The 18090-nt window shown below is 53.7% G+C and overlaps 8 protein-coding genes across 8 annotated transcripts; 3 read left to right on the forward strand and 5 right to left on the reverse strand.

Moving 5' to 3' along the window:
- Nucleotides 1-1294: 1294 nt before the first annotated feature.
- On the forward strand, nt 1295-2551 carry J4E86_007652 (uncharacterized protein; the record flags this gene model as incomplete). The annotated part of the gene is made up of 2 exons (XM_051448170.1): nt 1295-2270; nt 2334-2551. 2 exons carry the CDS (start codon nt 1295-1297, stop codon nt 2549-2551), a joined length of 1194 nt encoding a protein of 397 aa, XP_051300437.1.
- Nucleotides 2552-2656: 105 nt separating this feature from the next.
- J4E86_007653 (uncharacterized protein) lies at nt 2657-3734 on the reverse strand (the record flags this gene model as incomplete). Its single annotated transcript, XM_051448171.1, has 3 exons — nt 2657-3463; nt 3530-3586; nt 3651-3734. The coding sequence occupies 3 exons, from the start codon at nt 3732-3734 to the stop codon at nt 2657-2659; spliced, it is 948 nt and encodes a 315-aa protein (XP_051300438.1).
- A 236-nt stretch (nt 3735-3970) lies between these two features.
- Nucleotides 3971-4904, reverse strand: J4E86_007654 (uncharacterized protein; the record flags this gene model as incomplete). Its single annotated transcript, XM_051448172.1, has 2 exons — nt 3971-4779; nt 4829-4904. 2 exons carry the CDS (start codon nt 4902-4904, stop codon nt 3971-3973), a joined length of 885 nt encoding a protein of 294 aa, XP_051300439.1.
- A 390-nt stretch (nt 4905-5294) lies between these two features.
- J4E86_007655 (uncharacterized protein) lies at nt 5295-6769 on the reverse strand (the record flags this gene model as incomplete). The annotated part of the gene is made up of 2 exons (XM_051448173.1): nt 5295-6480; nt 6663-6769. 2 exons carry the CDS (start codon nt 6767-6769, stop codon nt 5295-5297), a joined length of 1293 nt encoding a protein of 430 aa, XP_051300440.1.
- Nucleotides 6770-8445: 1676 nt separating this feature from the next.
- GRS1 (Glycine--tRNA ligase 1, mitochondrial) lies at nt 8446-10572 on the reverse strand (the record flags this gene model as incomplete). The annotated part of the gene is made up of 4 exons (XM_051448174.1): nt 8446-8661; nt 8713-8931; nt 8981-10450; nt 10504-10572. 4 exons carry the CDS (start codon nt 10570-10572, stop codon nt 8446-8448), a joined length of 1974 nt encoding a protein of 657 aa, XP_051300441.1.
- Nucleotides 10573-11029: 457 nt separating this feature from the next.
- Nucleotides 11030-12400, forward strand: J4E86_007657 (uncharacterized protein; the record flags this gene model as incomplete). Its single annotated transcript, XM_051448175.1, has 2 exons — nt 11030-12225; nt 12286-12400. The coding sequence occupies 2 exons, from the start codon at nt 11030-11032 to the stop codon at nt 12398-12400; spliced, it is 1311 nt and encodes a 436-aa protein (XP_051300442.1).
- A 703-nt stretch (nt 12401-13103) lies between these two features.
- Nucleotides 13104-14778, reverse strand: J4E86_007658 (uncharacterized protein; the record flags this gene model as incomplete). Its single annotated transcript, XM_051448176.1, has 2 exons — nt 13104-14141; nt 14311-14778. The coding sequence occupies 2 exons, from the start codon at nt 14776-14778 to the stop codon at nt 13104-13106; spliced, it is 1506 nt and encodes a 501-aa protein (XP_051300443.1).
- Nucleotides 14779-15216: 438 nt separating this feature from the next.
- J4E86_007659 (uncharacterized protein) lies at nt 15217-15514 on the forward strand (the record flags this gene model as incomplete). The annotated part of the gene is made up of 2 exons (XM_051448177.1): nt 15217-15308; nt 15361-15514. 2 exons carry the CDS (start codon nt 15217-15219, stop codon nt 15512-15514), a joined length of 246 nt encoding a protein of 81 aa, XP_051300444.1.
- Between the last annotated feature and the right edge of the window lie 2576 nt (nt 15515-18090).

Below are 18090 nucleotides of genomic sequence, written 5' to 3' on the forward strand. Positions count from 1 at the left end.
CAAAGACGTTCGATCTGGGTCACTCGAGATATCTTCTGCGAGTGAGGGATATCCATCCAGTGGCCGCGCAACATCATGGCGCGAAGTCCGCATCGTGATTTTGTCAAGTGTTGCGGCGATGGAAGTTGCGCGGCACAACGACGTCCTGAATCTGCCTCGCTGGCAACGCAGACCGGTGAAGCACCCTGCATTACATACGCCAAGCGACTTGTCAGCCAGCCACCACTTTCGCCCACAGACAGCAATTCCCCCGTCGCATCTTTATGGTCTTTACACGCACCAGCATCCGTAACTTTGGTTTTGGAAATACGGGTGCGGTGCCATTACCATTTAGGTCCACACGAACACACAAGCGTATTCCCGAGTTTCAACACTTGATATCATATACTCGCCCATTGATACTGTTGCTTGCTTACGCCAAGTAAACAGTCATTATCTCTACAAACTCCGTCAACTTCCGAACCTATGGCTACTGAGCCACATCCCGAGGGACTAGACTGGCTATCGGGCTACTGTATTCCGTCGAAGGAGCCTCCTGAAGGCTACAAAGAATTCTCAGACAAGGTACGGCAGTACGATCCAGTTTCCTTACAAGGCAGACGCTTAGATGTATCTTACACAGAGCTGATACCATAAATTCCTCCAGTATCGCGAAACAGTCGAGCCAAATTCCGGCACCAATCAAGCCTCAGTCGACTGGGTTTCTGATACGTATACGGCAGAAAGCAGGTCCTCTAGCCAACTAGATGGTATCGCGCCTGGCATTCCAGCAGATGGTGCAGAGTGTGGTGGCAGTCCCAAGGAAACGGCGGATGCCTTGATTTGCATGGATGCTGGGGCCGAATTGCATCATATGCCTTGCGATGACTTCTCGAATGACAATGCAGGAGTAGAGCAGAGCTCATTAACCCAAGCGTTGGATGAATTCGATGTGATCATAGAGCAAGACAATGGCCGTACACTTGTGCAGTCAATGGGACTGGATCAAGAGCGCTTGTCAGGAGCAAGAGAACGCTTGTCAGAAGAGAGCCGTCGTTTGTCAGAAGAGAGCTGTCGTTTGTCAGAAGAGAGCCGTCGTTTGTTAGAAGAGAGCCGTCGTTTGTTAGAAGAGAACCGTCGTTTGTCAGAAGAGAGCTATCTTTTGTTAGAAGAGAGCCGTCGTTTGTTAGAAGAGAACCGTCGTTCGTCAGAAGAGAACCGTCGTTTGTCAGAAGAGAGCGGTCGTTTGTCAAAAGAGCGCCGTCGTTTGTCAAAGGAATTATTTGGTGAAAACTTAGCATACATGCAAGAGATCATGGCACAGGAAAGAGATAGGGTAGCTATGGAAGGCAACCACCTGAAAGGGCGCCGTCGAGGTCTTCCACTACTTCTCGAAGCCCATGGTGGACAACAAGAGATTATGACCTGCTACGACACCGGAACGCACGCCAACCACATGTCTCTTGCTAAAGCAATCGAGTTGGGATATACCATCGAGCCGAGTCCTGATACAGAACCAGGCTTCCAGCTCCCGAATGGCAAGATCATCAAGGCCGTGGGTCAAATTGTTGTAGCGGTCCAGTTCGCTAGACAGGTAGGCTCGGAAGCGGCTTCTATAACCTGTCGGTTCAACGTGTTCGAACGCTTGGCCCTACCTGTGCTCATTGGCATGACGTTCCTTCAGGCCACAGAGACCATCACCAAATACACATCACGCATGGTGGACCTTCCGACGACTTGGAAGCGCTCTCTACGACTATGTGCAGTGGGAAATGCAACCAATCAAGTTGCATGCATTATTGATGGGCGAAGAGGATTTGCAGCTGCGGACACCGGGTCAGAGATTGCCTTGGTCAGTGGCGAGTATGCTATGAAATACGATCTTCTACGCGAATACGGTTGCGAAGTGCTTGAGTTAGCTGACGGATCACTCGAGTATACTAGCGGTTTCGCAGACGTAGCCGTTCATGTCTCTAAATCTGAGGCCCATCCCCAGAGCCCAGAGTTTAAGAAGGTCCGCTTTCATGTTTTGAACAACCTTCAATTCGACGTAATCCTGGACGAAGAGACCATCGACGACCTAAGTATCTTTCAGGATGGAGTTGCGAAAATATTGGCTGCTACGTCTAGTATCGTACCCAGTTTGTCTCCAATTATCCACCTACAATCCATCGAAGATTCCCTTGTACAGGCAAGGGATACCTTGGGTGGGAAATCGAAAGCACTACGTACCTCCCTCAAATCAACGTTCGGGTCGTTGTTAAACCCTTCGCCTATCACGGGCACTCCAGGTAAGACTAAGAGTCACCTTTCTTCTTACTATCGCCCTTCACTGACACATTTGGAAGCTACAGTGGGCCCAACGGGCCAGAGTAACACCGGGCCACAGAATCGGGTGAAGGAGATACCTGCTTTGATCAGCCAGTTGGACCAAGCAGAAAACCGTCGGCTTGATCAGAGGGAGCGAAGAGGCGCATCTGGTGCGGATGACGTACAAAAGCAACGGTATGAGCTTGAACGGACTAAGCTTCTGGACGAATTGCGGGGCTTGAACAGCGCACAGGGGCCTTGAACCTCCCATACTCCTGCGATTTGCGTATAATACGATGTGATATGATATGATAGAAATACCAATCTCAGTCCATGATATAACACCTCCGTATAAACCCATTCACCCTCACCGCCGCCCATTCAACATCCTCCCCTCCTCATCCCCCTCCTCCAGATCACTCAGTTCAAACTCCTCCGCATTCCTCAAACTCTCCTCATCCCCCTTAACCTTCCCCCAGCCCTTCTCATCCGCCGGATTAGGAAACGGCTCCGCACACCCCCGATTGCGCAGTGCCGGATAATACCTCCTATACGTATAATGCGCAACCGCCATACCTAGTACCGACCCCACACTAACATCATAAACATCATGTCTATAGTCTTCGCAACGCGAAATCGCAATAAGCGCTGCGCCAAGCAGGGGTGCGAGAGCGAGGAGGACGCGGGCGAGGTCGGCGCGTGGGCGGTAGACGTGGCATTGGCCTGCGATGAAGAGGGCGAGGTAGCCGAGGCCGCTGAAGGAGAAACTACTATGTCCGCTTGGGAAACTGCGCCACCCGTCGTGTAAAACGTGATGATCTGTCTCGGTGCAGACGTCAAAGGTGACGAGTTGGTGTGCTGGCGTGCCAGGAGCGGGTTTGCATCGAGCGATGAGATCGGGACGAGGACGACCGACGGCGTTCTTGATCACATCCGTTATGAACATGGTGAGGATCATGCTGATGAACCAGCCGAGGATTGTAACGTGCGCTTTGTGCGTTCCGGGGCGCAGGACAAGGGCCCAGGCGATGAGGACGCCGAGGGGCACGGCGCCGGCGTAGATGAAGAGCCAGGAGACGGGGACGCGTTCGTGTTCTGCGTGGGGGTAGTTGATGGCGAGGTTGTCGAGGAAGAACATGCGGTGGAAGGGTTCGGCGAGGAATTGTATCTGTGCCTAGTTTGTCAGTCTTGCTTTCTTGTTGAAACCTTGAGGGTTCATTCTGGTATTGTGATTACGCACCAGTATGTACCCGCATACTAAGATGGCAATGCCAACATAATCCGAGGCATACGAGCGCTGCAGATGTGTGTTAGCTATCTCTGTCCATGCGTAAACCACGCCTCATTATGAATTCGCTCACCTGCCAGAAGCGCGCGGCCGCGCCGAGGAAACCAGGCGAATTCAACAGCTCATTGGAATTGAGCCTGTGTGTTGGAGCAGGCATGGTCGCGTGGTCAGCACGCGCGCATGGTAGTCGAGGTTTGGCAAGCGTCTTCGGAGGTGTGTGTTCGACTCCGCAAATGCAGGGAGAAACGCGCTAGTGGGGGCGGCTTGCGTCACTCAGGGTACACGCCTAACGTAAAACACCATGCACCGTCCCTAGACTATATCCATCTCGAATTCCACAATGACTATGCAAGACACAAACCATCCCATCTCAATACTTTCCTGCTAACAACATCAATACGTAGAAGCCAACATACCCAGCCTCCCCCCATCAACCACAACCACACTCCCATTCAAATACCCCCCAGCCCTTCCCGCCATCCACAAAACCGCGCCCGCAATGTCCTCCTCCTTGCCCGTCCTGCCCTCCGGTACAACACTCCTATCCACCTCCCCATTGGGTCCCTTCTCCAACGACCCAATAATGCCCATCGCGAGCTCTGACGGGAAAATGCCCGGCGCAAGTACATTACAACGGATACCGTAAGGCACAAACGCCGTAGCCAGCATCTTGGTCATATGCGTAACAGCCGCTTTACTGCTATTGTAAGCGAATGACGCGCCGGGTAAACGCGAGAAACCGCCGATACTCGATGTCGTTATAATTTGAGAACGGACGTCAGCGTGCGCGGTTTTCCTGCTGTTTCCCGCGTCGAGGAGCGTGAGGAAGGACAGCGCCGTATAATATACCGCCGTGTTGTTCACCGCATACGTGTTGGTAAAGTCGGCCATGGGCGTCTCGAGCGCGTGTGCTGCGTACTCTGCGACTGACGGCGCGGCGCATCCTGGTGCTGCTTTGAGCGGCTTCGGGCCCATGATGCCTGCGTTGCAGATTAGGAGGTTGATGTAGCCTGTTTCGGTCTCGACGTGCTTTGCGATTGAGAGAAGAGATTCGCGTGAGGTGACGTCGCCGGGTAGCGGGATGACGGTTTCTGGGTTGATGCTTTTGGCGGCCGAGTGGAGGACGTCTGGACGGCGGCCTACGATGTAGATGCGGTGGGCGCCGTTGGCTACTAGGGCTTTGGCCATCATCAAGCCAATGCCTGGCGTTGTTAGAGGAGTGCTGTTGGGTCTGGTATGTGGGTGGGCTACCAGTTCCGCCTCCTGTGATGACGGCTACTATGCCGTTGACGTTGAAGAGCTCGTTGGCTGAGAGGTTTGTAGACATCTTTGGACGTTTGAGGGAAGAAAGCTTTGCAAATGTGGCCTTACGGCTTTGTTGCTTGAATATATGTCATTGCTACGGCTCCACCTTCCGATGGCTTCTGTACGACCAGCGTGCTTGCCGTGCTCGGCTGGAATGATGGGTGGTGACTTCCCTTTCCATATTCCTTGGCAGGTCATCGATGCAAACTCAAAAACCCAAGGATGGATTCGGTAAAGTGAAAGCCCATTGCGTCGGTGACATACGGGCAAGCGCGGTATCAGTCGATGTGCATTGTAGCGGAGATGTTTTCTGCAAAGTAGTCGTGCCTCATAATACCGACATCCAATCCACATTACCGCCTTCCCCAAATATGCGAGTATCAACAAACACATCAGCCGATCACTCCCGAGGTCACTTGTCCGCGTGCCAACTTTTCCTAGCGGTAACCCACTTGAAGCTTGCACACCACCCCTCCACCTCCCCCCGTTCCGACCGCTCAACATAATCATAAATCTCTCTTTGCGCGACCAATATATCAGCTCTCAACTCCTCCGCTGTCCAGACCCTCGTCTTACTCCCCCACTGCGTCAACAGCCTCAAGCAAACCGGCTCAAACATCTCCATACCAAGCACAAACATCATCTTGCCAAGCGATCGCTGCGCTTCGTCCTTTGGCCATTGTCCGACTGGCACGTTGACTTGGGTCGTCTGGACGTCTTCGAAGCCTGCTTCTTCGAGATAGGTATGGTGCATGTAGAAGAGGCCGAGTGGACGGCCAGATTTGAATGATGCTTCCATGAACGCCACGTAGAGTTTCCGTAGGGTAGGCATGGGTATGTTTGCTGCTGTGATCTCCCCTGGGCCCATAGGCACTTGGCCGAGATCCCAATCTGCGAGTTCGATACATCCACCGGGTGAAAGGCTCTTGTAGATCTCGGCATATACGTCTTCCCAGTGCGTAAAAGAGCCCTTCATGTTCCGTAAATGTATGAGCTCAAAGGAGTCGCTAAAGTGCCAGCCAGGTTCAGGCTGGGGGGTAAGTGTTGAGAGATCAATTGTCAAATGCTCCTCGGGCGTAGGCTCCCTTCCTTGCTGACTGAGATCGACTGTTGACTTGGGCTTCCTCAGCGCGTCGATGGGAGTCCGATTAGCCAACTCATTGGCTAGATCTAGAGTAGCGAGCTGGTTGATCAGCTGGTCGACATCCATCTCTTTTCCCCAGACGTCAAGGTCGTCCAGCTCCCATGTCACCCTGGCATCACCCAACGTGGCTTCGGTGGTGTCTATATCCCATTCCGTCATGTCAATTCCGACAACCTCCGCGTGCGGGTATTGACGCGCCATGGCAACAGCCCAGTGACCTGGCCCAGTGCCCAGGTCGAGTATTCTTCGGGTAGTAGGCAGTAATTTCGCAGTGGTAAGCTTGCCATGAAGTGCTCGGACGAAGATTTCATGCTGTAGAGACAAACGATCCTGCTCTACAAAGTCGTTGTGCTGCTTGTATACGCATGGTAGGTAGTACGTTTCATTGCCGTACGTTCGTCCATTTTCATGAAAATATTCTAGATCGTCGGAAGCTAATGTGCGGACAGAGCGACTGTCGAGATAGGCGTCAGCTTTGTACGCCGTGCGATGGTATTTGGTGGCTGATCACCCGTAAGGCTACAGCAATCGTTGTTGATCCTTGGAGACTGCCGAGTGGATCTGCCCAGGTGCCCCAACGACCACGTCACAACGCAGAGTGGCAAATAACTGCAAGAATAGAAGACAGCAACGTACTTAGACTCGATCGACGAGATACTCTCCGAGTCAGCCCGTCGGCGTTTGAGTGGAGCGCCTGTGAGAGGGGCAACCACGTCGCCGGGTGGTGGCTGTCCCTCGTCCATGGTCTCGGAAAGCCGATGCAAAAGATCTAACAGTTCTCGTTAAACAAATAAGACAAGAATGACAGGTAGACGGAAGAAGCAGAAATCATTCGTCTCTTGGGTATGTGCTGCATCCGTAGTACCCTAGCAAACGGGTGCTAAAAGCTGAGGTTCTGCATGCTAAGCGATGGTCGCTTGATGCTGGGGGCGCGTGGGTACTGCGTATACAGTCTACATGTGCTGGACCGTAAACGGAAACGGGCGACTTACGGCGAGAAGATCTGCAGGCGGTAGAGGAAATCGCGCTATGTGGGTGACTGACGCGATAGTTCATGGTACGCGGGCGACCGACGTAGACGTGTTGCAGCACGTTAGTAAGAGGTGGTCAGGACCGCCAATACCTCTGTTTGCTAAGAATTAGGCCTCGACCGATGCTCATCAGACTCTGAACAGCCACAAAAACGGTACGCAGCCTCAGCTGCCCGCTGACTTCTAATCATGTTGGCTCTGACACGGACGAATTACCAACCCAGCTTTAGACAGCAGGCTATCTATGTTCGACCTTCGGGCGGAATGATTGACGAAGGGATGCGCTGCTACTGAGTCAACCCGTTGGCGACATGAATGCGTCCATCGCTATGTTACAACGCAATCTCCGGTTCGTGCTACGTGTTCGCAGGTGTTAGCGCGTAAGAACCCAGACCCTGCTGCCGGCTTGCAGCATGTCACAAAAGGTCGTAGCACAAGTCCAAAACCAGACTGAAGCAGCCTCTTGCTGATACTACCGCGGAGAGCAGTGTCCTAGACGTCTCAGCTGGGCTCTAGGCACAGACTTTTGGCGCCGGGCTTTTTGACGGTGCGGCCATGCTACCGGCGCCAGCGGAGCGGATCCAGTAGATCGTCAACCGGACTGCCGGGAGTGAATGCACCGTCTTGTAGCTTTTTGCACAATGTGTAGGGCACGTTTGCTTCGAGGCCTTTTGCTTTGCTTCATCCCAGACCATCCTCCTCGGAGACTTTTCACACCTAGCACGCAGAGGAGTAAGCTCGACGCGGACGAGTCATTGCTGGTCATGTTTGATCCTAGCAGATGCAGCGGGTGCCGCCCGATGTATGTACGAACCAGAGAATCGACGGGTTGGCGACCAGGGATGCCAGGGTATCAAGCTGTTGGTGCTGGTAGGAGTAATCTATATTTTGTCTCCATCAAAAACCATACATAGCAAGTGATAGACAGCAATGACCGACCAGCCTATCGAGGAGCATTCCAGCTGTGAAGTCGGTCGGGCGATCCTGCAGTATACGGGAAAGGTGCCGGACAACCCGGATCCCGGGAGGTGCAACCAGAGTGAGGCTGATATGCAGGCCCCCTACTCTTTCTGATGCGCATCCGTGCCGCGTCCATATGTCCGAGGGGAGTTTTACATAGCGGGTCAGAGTAAGCAGGAGAGTTGTCTGTGGAGAAATAGGTGAGACTGAAAGGCGGCGCGAAGTGCGGTGTGCTAAAGTATGGAACGCACAGTTGCGGCGCGGGCGAATTACACCTCACGGTGTGATACACGGAAGGAGCGAATGAAAACATTGGCAAGCGGAATACGCTGGGTTTTTCCGATTCAATATCGAAGTGACGTCAATTCTAATACACAGGCTACGTTTCTCATTAGGACGCAGTTCTTCTATAGACATGCTCTATACAATCAGTCGACCTCTTGGCCCTCAAACTTGGGTAACCGTGCGGCAACATCTGACCAGGTCTCTTCACCCCTCACGATGTTCGCAACGGCCTGAGCAATCTCCTCGAGGCTTGCGCGCACTTGGCCAGTAGTGTCTCGGTCTCTGAGTGTGAATGTGTTGTCCTTGATGGACTGGAAATCGACGGTGATGCCGAGAGGTGTACCAAGCTCATCGTTACGCTGGGACGTGTTAGACTCTGATCGAGAATACAGGGTAAACGGAGTACTTACGGCATAGCGCTTGCCGATTGAGGCACCGGAAGCGTCGACGCGGTTGGAGACACCAATCTTCCGCAGTTTGTCCTTCAGTTTCCGTACGAACGGATCGAAGTCTGGGTTTGAACTGAGTGGCACGATGAGCACCTTGGTCGGTGCGACGGCCGGAGGGAAGGACAGGACAGCCTTGGCTTCGTCGTCCTCACGGGTCCAGTAGACATGTTCACATAGAGCCTGGATCAGTCAGCAAGGTATGCATAGCCCTCAACGCATCGGTACTTACGTAGAATATGCGGCCAATACCAAATGATGGCTCGATGACGTTTGGTGTGTATTCCCGTGTGTGTTCTACTCGGGTCTGCTTCGATATGGTAATGAGCTCCTTTGGTACCTCGACCTTGCCATCACCAACTTCAGGAACGTCAATGACGATCTTGCCCTCCTTCTCTAGGTCTAGAGATAGCTTCTCACGGAGATCTTGCGACAGTGCTTCGATGGCCGCTTCGACAGTCTTACCGTCCTTCTTGAAGGTGGGACCGAACTTCTTCTTGTCGAGTTGGCATTGCCACTCTTCAACCTTCTTCGGCTCCTTTAGTGTTTCACGGACAATAAGAGGTGCACCGGTCTTCTTCATGTGGACTGAGAGATCGTATGCGCTACGGTCAGCACAACCGACACACTCGATCCAGCCGTATGATGTGAGCAGCTCAGCGTCCCAGCAGTCGGCGGCGTAATGGGCCATTTCATTGGCCATGTGCTGTCTAAAGCGAATCTTCTTTGGGTCGACGCCGAGCTTGAGCAGGAACAGCTGGATACGGGCCAAGAAGTAACCAAGTGTCTCGTTGTCGACCAGACCCGTCTCGACAGCCTTGCCAATCTTGGTGGTCTCAACAGTGGTCTTGCCTGAAAGCTGTACGTCCCGGTTGAGCAACTCAAGCTCAACGTCCTTGACCTCCTCGAAGCGTGGGTGTTTCTTGCCGCCCTCCGGGTCGACAAAGTGCTCGATCTCAGCCATGAGGAATTCTCGTACACGTAGCAGACCCTGTCGCGGGGAAATTTCGTTGCGGAACGACTTGCCGATAGAGGCAGAGGCGAAGGGCATTTGCTGGTTGTTGTGGTCTAGCAACTTCTGGAAGTTGACGAACTGACCCTGTGCGGTCTCGGGACGTAGGTATGCGGGCAGATTGGACGAGGGGCCGATGGAGGTCTGGAACATGAGGTTGAATGCGACGGGGGGTAGGAGTTCGCCGTTGGTAGCGGGGTTCTTGATGTCGTACTTCTTCATGAGGAGGCCGAGCTCTTCGCCGTTGTAATTGTCAATCTTGGCCAGCACCTCCTCGATCTCCTTGACCATGGAGTCCTCCAGCTTGACGGCTGAGATGTTCTTGACCTTCTTCTTTTTCTTCTTGGGGTCCTCCTCCTCGGCCTCGACCTTCTGGCCGCGTGCCTCCTTGTCGCCCTTCAACCTGGCCTCGAGAACCTCTTCGACCAAGTGATCGGCTCGGAAGATCTCGCCCGTCTTGGGGTCTTTGCACATCCAGTCGGCGAACTTGTCCACGTGGCCGGAGGTCTTGAGGACCTCGTGTGTGGTGAGGATGGTGGGCTCGACCTTGAGCATGTCCTCCTCGAGGACGAAGTGCTCGCGCCATATGTCGACGATGTTGTCGGTGAGTGCCGAGCCGGGCGGGCCGTAATCGTAGAGGCCGGCGACACCACCATAGATGTCGAACGAGGGCGCGTAGAAGTATTTGTGCTACAATGGCTGCTGTTAGCACAATTGGACAGTGTTTAGGCCGTCGCACTCACCTTCATAAGCTGCTCGAAGGCAGCGCGCTCGAAGGGCTTGCCCTTGTGGGTCGTGGTATCGCTCGGCATGGCGGCGTTCTTCCGCTGGGGCAGGGTGACCTTGTATCGCAAGAGGGGTGGTGTGGACGAGAAGTGCTTGGTGGGATGAGTCGGCGGAGGTGGGGCACGATATTGGACGGGCCTACGTAGAGGCAGACGCGCAGCAAGTTGGGGGACGCGCACTGGAGTTAGGCGGCGCATATACTACGGCTCCTCTCTTGCATGCGACAAGAGAACACTAATGAGCGACGCGGTCTAATGTACAAACGGGCTACAAACTTCGGGCACGGAAACCAAGAAAAGCGATGCTTCGAATCTCGACACGCCTGAGGCTCTGCTAATGTGTGGCGCGCCAAGATTACGGAAAAGCACAGGCCGCGGCTCCACCGAAAAGTTGAGCAGCACCGTGTTGCGGACTCCACGGCCAGTGCGACACACACCAGACCACACACTCCAATACGGATCAGTAACGTGACCCCGCTCCAACATGGCCTTCTCCAAGAGCCCCAACGTCGCCTCTGGGATCAAGCCCAAGAACAAACTGCGCAGACAGGCGGCGCATCTCTCCATCAAGAAGGCGCGCGAATCAGAAAAACGAGACGCAAGACTCCGTCGCAAGCGCGAGGAAGAGAAGAACCCTGCGCTACGAGAGGAGCGCTTAGCACAAAACAAGCCTGCGACCATCGACGGCAAGCGAGTATGGGATGAACCAGTCGGCGACGAAGAAGATGCGCTGGGTTGGGCCATTGATGTGGAGAGACTGGCAAAGAGGAGAAAGGTGGAGCAAGAGGAAGCGGCACAACAGGACGGCGAAGACGGTGAGGACGAGGGCATACTAGCGAAACTGAAGAAGCGCGACCAAAAAGCAGGTGGAGACAACTCGGACGACAGCCAGGACGACGAAGCAGACAGCATGCTCGACGACTCCGAATCCGAACCCTCTCTCGACTCCAACGATTCCGACCTAGACTCCGACGCCGCCTCTTCCAAACCCGGGAAACGCGCCTCCAGTCCCAGCGCCACATCCACAGCAACGAATCTCGAACTCTCGCCCGAATTCCTCAAGCAAAAGTTCCCCTCGATATTCAACCCGCGCACCGACGACCCCCAGATCCTCATCACAACCAGCATCAACTCGACGCTCCACAAAGAAGCTGAAATCCTCACCTCCCTCTTCCCCAACAGCACCTACATAAGACGGACCCAGCACGTCCACGCGCACAAATACAGTGTCAAGGAAATCGCCGGTTTCGCCAGCGCACGCGGCTACACAGCCCTCGTAATCCTCATGCAAGCCGAGCACGAGAAAAAGCCCGACGGCCTCGACATTGTCACTCTGCCCGACGGACCGCATTTCCACTTCTCCCTCACAAACTGGGTCGAGGGAAAGAAGCTGCCCCGCCACGCAAACGACACAGGACACTACCCCGAACTCATCCTGAACCAATTTAAAACTCCCCTCGGTATCCTCACAGCCCACCTCTTCCAGAACATGTTCCCTGCGAAACCAGAGTTGGAAGGGCGCCAGGTCCTCACGCTGCACAATCAGCGCGATTACATCTTTGTGAGGAGACATCGCTATGTGTTTAGGGATAAGCGCGAGACTGAGAAACCTATCGTGGGGTCGGATGGCAAGCCGCTTCCGGGTGTGGAGGATGTTAAAGTGGGTATGCAGGAGATTGGGTAAGTTTTGCTATATCTTTGGACTATCCTCAGGACTAGACTGCTAACGTAAATGGCCAGACCGCGAATGACGCTCAAACTCCGCAGGATAGATCGCGGTATCCAATTCAAGAGTGGCCAGGAGTGGCAGTGGAAGGGCCGCATGGAGAAGCAGAGGACGAGGTTCAACATGTAGATGTCTCACATTGGAGAATGTCTGCAACACCTTTCTTGCTTTGTTGCAAGCAAATACTAAACCATTTTACACAATTTGTTTTTCGTATCTTTGCCGGCACCCTCCTGAAAATCGAGGATACTCAATATCAGCCACGCGCTTTTATATACAAGTGGTCAATGAATGCAAGAATAACATTGACCATACGATCTAGTACGGTCCGCACTCGCTACACACTAACCCGGGTATCGTACAATACTATCCTATGCCACCCCGTCCGAGTCCCTTTTTAAACCACCCCAAGCTGAGGATAATTACTCTCCACCGTGTGAGCCACCCTGATCGTTCAAGCACTATGTGGCACGCCCATATTGCCGCCACCTCGATAGCCAGTCCAAGAATGATGTCCGCGACCGCGATAATGAGAGGGACCAGGTGAGTGACTGTTGTGTGATGCGCCACGATGATGCCGGCTCAGAAAAAGGTTTTCGGGATAAAAATATCCCTCATACCAATGGCCACCAGATGAGCGATCGTGTCGCTGACGAGCAAGAGCCGGCTTTAGAAAGGAACATTCTGGATACTATCTTTCAAGATGCCAATGGCCACCGGCACCATGCGAATTCTTGCCTGGCAGAAACTCGCTGTATGACAAGTCACCACGGCCTGGGCTCAGAAGGGGAGATTTGGAAGACTCTCCTTCATTCCGCAAATGGCCACTATCCTACTTGTTGCCGTAGCCGCCGTATCCGCCCGGGGTCATCATGCCTGTGGGTCCAGGAGTATTCGACGCCAGACCAGCTGGGTGGTTTGTGGGTGTGCTTGGGCCGTCGACACCGTGCCTTGCGTTTCCGGGATAGAAGGTGTTGTTGACACCCTGCTGGAAGCCTGTCAAGCCTTGCGAAGCCCCCTGTGCGGCAATTACAGCTTGTTGCGCTGTTGCGCTGGCTGGTGGTCCGACACCAGTAAGACCCCACATATGGCCGCTCATCTCGTCGGGAATGGTTCCGTCAAATATCTTCTTTTTCATGTCCCAGAAAACGACTCCTGTCAGCCATGCGTCGGATCCTGCTGTGTGTGAGTTGCCCACACGCTGGCAGCCGAGCTCATCGGCGAGATCTTGAAGGCCGGACTTTGTGCCTAGATTGTTGAGTATATTGGTCGCAGTCGATCCGATAACACCGCGCCGAACAAGGTTGTTCGCATGTCGCCAAAGGTACTTGACATCGAGTAACTTGGGGAAGAAGACATTGACGAGCTTGCGGTACGTATCCTCATCCTCGGGTAGCGATTGTGAGGTTAGCATCTTGAGCATGTATGCGAAGTCGTAACCACTATGAAACGATATCCAGTTGACATCTTCCGACAGAGTCATGCCCGATGTGGTGAGTAATGACCCGAACTCGACAGGGTCGATACCTAGCTCCTTGTGCTTTTCGAAATCGGCGCCAGACTTCTTAAGCATCTGTATTGACTCCTCGTTGTACATGTCATCTTCGAGGGAGAACTGGAAGTTGAAGGACCATGTGCATGGGCAGACGACGATGTTGTTTGCATGTCGCTGCAACGATTTTGGCTTGTAGTTTAGGTCTGTAATGTCGAGATGCGATGGCGGGATGTCGCCTTGTACGTTGAAGAGGGTGACGCCGAGTTGGATGATCTTGAGCAAGTCGACGTTGCAGCGCACGGTCTGGTAGTGATATGAGGCTTTCGAGTTGAAGTCTCCGATAGGCCGCGCGACAACACCGGGGAACTCGGTGTCCTATTCAGAGAGTGAGCATGAAGTCCATGAAGGAGAGGGAGAGGTAGAATGGAAACTACCCCATCAAAAGAAGACGTTGCGCCACCGTTGACGGCTGACTTTACACGCATCAGACAAAGCTCCCAAGCAAGAGCTGTCCGACCGACTGGTAGGAAAATGGCATACTGACCATGCTGATGTATGGGTACTGGTCGATGAGCGAGCGCAGCATGTCCATCTCCTGGTGCAGATTCGACCGCCAGACCTCTCGTATCCGCTGTCCTGCAATGCCTTTAGCGCCGTCCTGACCACGAGCAGCATTCTCTTGTATTTGCGCGCCGTGGGCAAATCTCATACGCGCTTCATGCCCGTCGAGTCCTGTGCCTCCGCCTGCCCCGCCAATTGCTGCTGCTGCCCCGAGCCCGGCTCCGCCCAGTCCACCACCCAGCGGTGCATTTGATTGGAAGCCGCCCTGATGTTGGCCGAAGAGGTTCAGATTGTGTGCCTGGTTGCCGCCGCCGAAGCCTCCATGTTGCATGTTCTGCTGCTGGTGTTGCTGGTGCAGCGGTTGTTGCTGCTGCTGTGGTATTGGGCCCGAGAGATGCGCGAAGGGATTCGAGAGGTTGTGACCGGGGAAGCGGCCCCCGTGAGGCGGCATTGTGAAGCTGCTGTAGTGGTTGCGACGATTCGCGTGTGCGTGGGTAAGGTGAATCCCGTGGATGTTCGTGCAGGTGACGGAACGATGGATCTTCTTGGATGCCTAGATGAAGCTCGCGAGAGTCGTGGGTATCCTCGGGCTGTACGAACGCGTCTGGGGTGGTGATAGCGATGGGGTGCGGGCGATGTGTGAATGGTGTGTGGGGAGAGCAACCGCAGTTGACGACGTGCGGAGGCCGTGCGTATGATCGCTCGCCGCCAAGACATGTCGAGATGCGACTGACGATGGTCCAGGAACCACCGACGCCAGCTCCCACAACCGCCTTGCCTCACACCAGCTGCTCACGAGGCTCATAGAGTACGTAAGCAAACAACACGCGCTCAATTGATATGTTCTTCCCTGCGCGCAACAATTGCTGACTATGCCAGCTCCATCACCATGGCACCACGCCCCTCCATCACCGGCTTCGACCCCAAGAAGTTCGCCGCTGCCTCTGCGAACGGTACCAAGGGCGACCCATGGGCACGATAGTACGCTTTATACCACGGACATGCCCCATCCCACACACACTTACCTTCCCAGTGAGCAATGGCGATACACCGGACCCTTCACCCGCTTCAACCGCTTCAAGGGCTCCTTCCCCGGCCTCGGCATAGCCACAGTTGCATTCGCTGGATATCTCGTTGCCGAACAACTGTTCTTCGAGGATAAGGGCCACCACGAGGAGGGACATTAAGAGGTGGTGTTGAAAGGAAGCGCATATAGACGAGGGCGTACCGGTTGCTTCAGGCTTCGTTACTGCGGGATTGTATATATGGAATATCACACAGAACGAGCAAACAAAAACTTTCATCATCTACGGTTACCCTGTTGAGCTGCTGGATCGCTGATGGACGGCGACAGATGCCAGTGAGGTTTGGGCTCCACAACATGTTCAGCTGCCTGGAAATCTTCGCAGGAGATATCACAACAAGGCATGGATAAAGATACGAACCAAACTGATCTCATCAGCTCGTCTATGTTCCGCAGTTGTGGTGAAGCCCACGGAAGCGTACTCCCACTCGGCCAATTTACAGGACTAGGACAACGCGCTAACAATCGCAGGATGGACGCTGAGTTATCAAACGAACATCTGCTCCAAGGCTATCGATCGCGCGATTCGTAACTGCAAGTACGCGAGAGCTTGCCGAATTCTGGAAATGTCGTGGAAGCAAAACGCTGCAGATATCCTGGACCTTACACGAAGAATCATATATACGAAAACCGCCATATTTTCCAATCTAGTGGTCTCGGTAGTAACCGCGTTATTTTGATGTTACTCCTCAATCGGCGATCGATGTGTACGACTAGTCCTCTCCCCTTTTCTATCGCAGCAAGGGAGTCGTCTTCGAAACGGAGCTCACGACTTACCCTTATCAAAGAATGTGGTATATTGTGCGCATTGATACACTCATGACATATCACCTATAGCCCGAAGTTTCCCCAACGAGCACGTCAGCCTTACTTTCCACCCTGCGTTCACATTCGGTCTTAGTATCCGAAGATCACCACTCCGGGTTCGAAGGACCATCAGTGCGAAGAAACCACGGCCTCACTCGCTTGCCCACAGCAAGGCGATCACGAGCGCCAGGAGCAAGCGAGCCATCGTCTCCCCGGCCTGTTGGTCCCAACAAGAAGACGGTCGTCAGCTCGTCCTCCACTTCCCGGCAGCCCCTCAGGTTCCCTGCGTTGGTGAGCAACAACCACATACGAGGTACGCACACCGAAGACGTAAGTATACCCAACTGGAACCTGCCGCATCCCCGCCAGTGTCTCAGACGGCCAGACTCACCACTCGGCGCCTCGTCATACATCTAGAACTTGCATCTCAAAACCATATCGAACTCGTAAGCCCTCAGCGCTCTGATCTCAAACTCACCACAGACTCGGGACACGGGAGATATGTTCACGACAGGGGAGGGGTAGGGCAGGTAGGGGGAGGCGAGGGTTCGTGTCAACGTCGAGAAAACGGAGCGAAAGCGATCATCCAGTCGGTGTAATACCACGGCTTCTCTTCGGTGCACGCGGACTCGCGCAACGGCGCGCACGTTTCTGTACATGCGTGCTGTCACTTCTGTCACTTTTTCGGCCTTGGGGAACGGCTTCATCTAGCCGTGTGTTCGATTGGGGTAATATTTAGGTCGTAGATCTGTTGCTTGATTGGGAGGGTCAGCCCGTTTGCGGAAGTATGGTTGCGACGTGGTGCTTGGGATGTGCCGTGATCGGCGCGGCAGGCATACACGGAGTTGTAACATGGCATGATGGGCTCTCTTCAGAGCGTGTGCGGAGGTTAGGGGTGGTGTGGTCTTCGGCCGAATTGTAGGGTATGGCTGTTCACTTCTTGGCTTGACCACCACTCACGCCGACTCACGGTTTCAGCGCTACAAGCTTACCGCTTGGCCCTGGTTCGTGCAACAAGTTGATGAACAAGTAGACTGCGTTCTCGACGCGAGGTGTACTTCATTGTGTCGTCTAGACTACCTGTCTCAGTAATACAGTGGCGGCAAAACAAAGTTGATGAAAAACCTCCTAGTATGGGCGAAGCGCAGGGTAGAGTTGGTGTTCTGGAACCGTCTTCTATGGTGCTTCTTCTCCAAATCCACAGTTCTATCCTTCCGTCAGGTAAAAATACATGCGTTGGCATGCAAGTCACCTGATTTCGATATGTAAAGCAAAACCATCCGGGCCATTTTGCTTATTCTTTCCGCCGACACAGACTGGCCTGGACACGGTGTGCCAGCATTTCGATCGTACCTGCAGCTTGAGATTACCATCGTGCATGTTGCGATGCTTGCCTTGTTCGCAAACGAGATTAGGCTCGTATGGTCGCTTGTTGTGTATATTTGCTTTTCTCTACTGCATTGACCAACGGCAGTTGTAGGCATTACAACAACATTAGTAAACTAGTCTCGATCCTTGCGAACTAGAACGAGCGCTGATCCGTCATAGGATCTGTTCGAAGATGCATACGTTATGGTTTTCGTATTCACTTCTGTTGGACGACGATGTCAAGTGTGATCGGATTTTGACTTCAGCATCACGATGTATGGCCTATTCGACGGAATGAACTAAACAAGCAAAAGGCGGTCGGCACTTCAGCCCCGTTCGACTACAGTATCATGTTATTCGGTGTGCGCGACACGCATGGCGTCTATACCCACATGGTTTCCAGGGTTATGAAAGATGACCCTTTTGGCCCCTCCCTCACTTGCCCCTTCGGGGGACCAGCCGAAGAGGAATGTGCATCACGGGACCGCTGTGCATCTAACGCTT

The sequence above is a fragment of the Alternaria arbusti genome (genome assembly GCF_024043155.1).
Source record: "Alternaria arbusti strain BMP 1465 chromosome Unknown scaffold_11, whole genome shotgun sequence".
NCBI classification, from domain to species: Eukaryota; Fungi; Ascomycota; class Dothideomycetes; order Pleosporales; family Pleosporaceae; genus Alternaria; species Alternaria arbusti.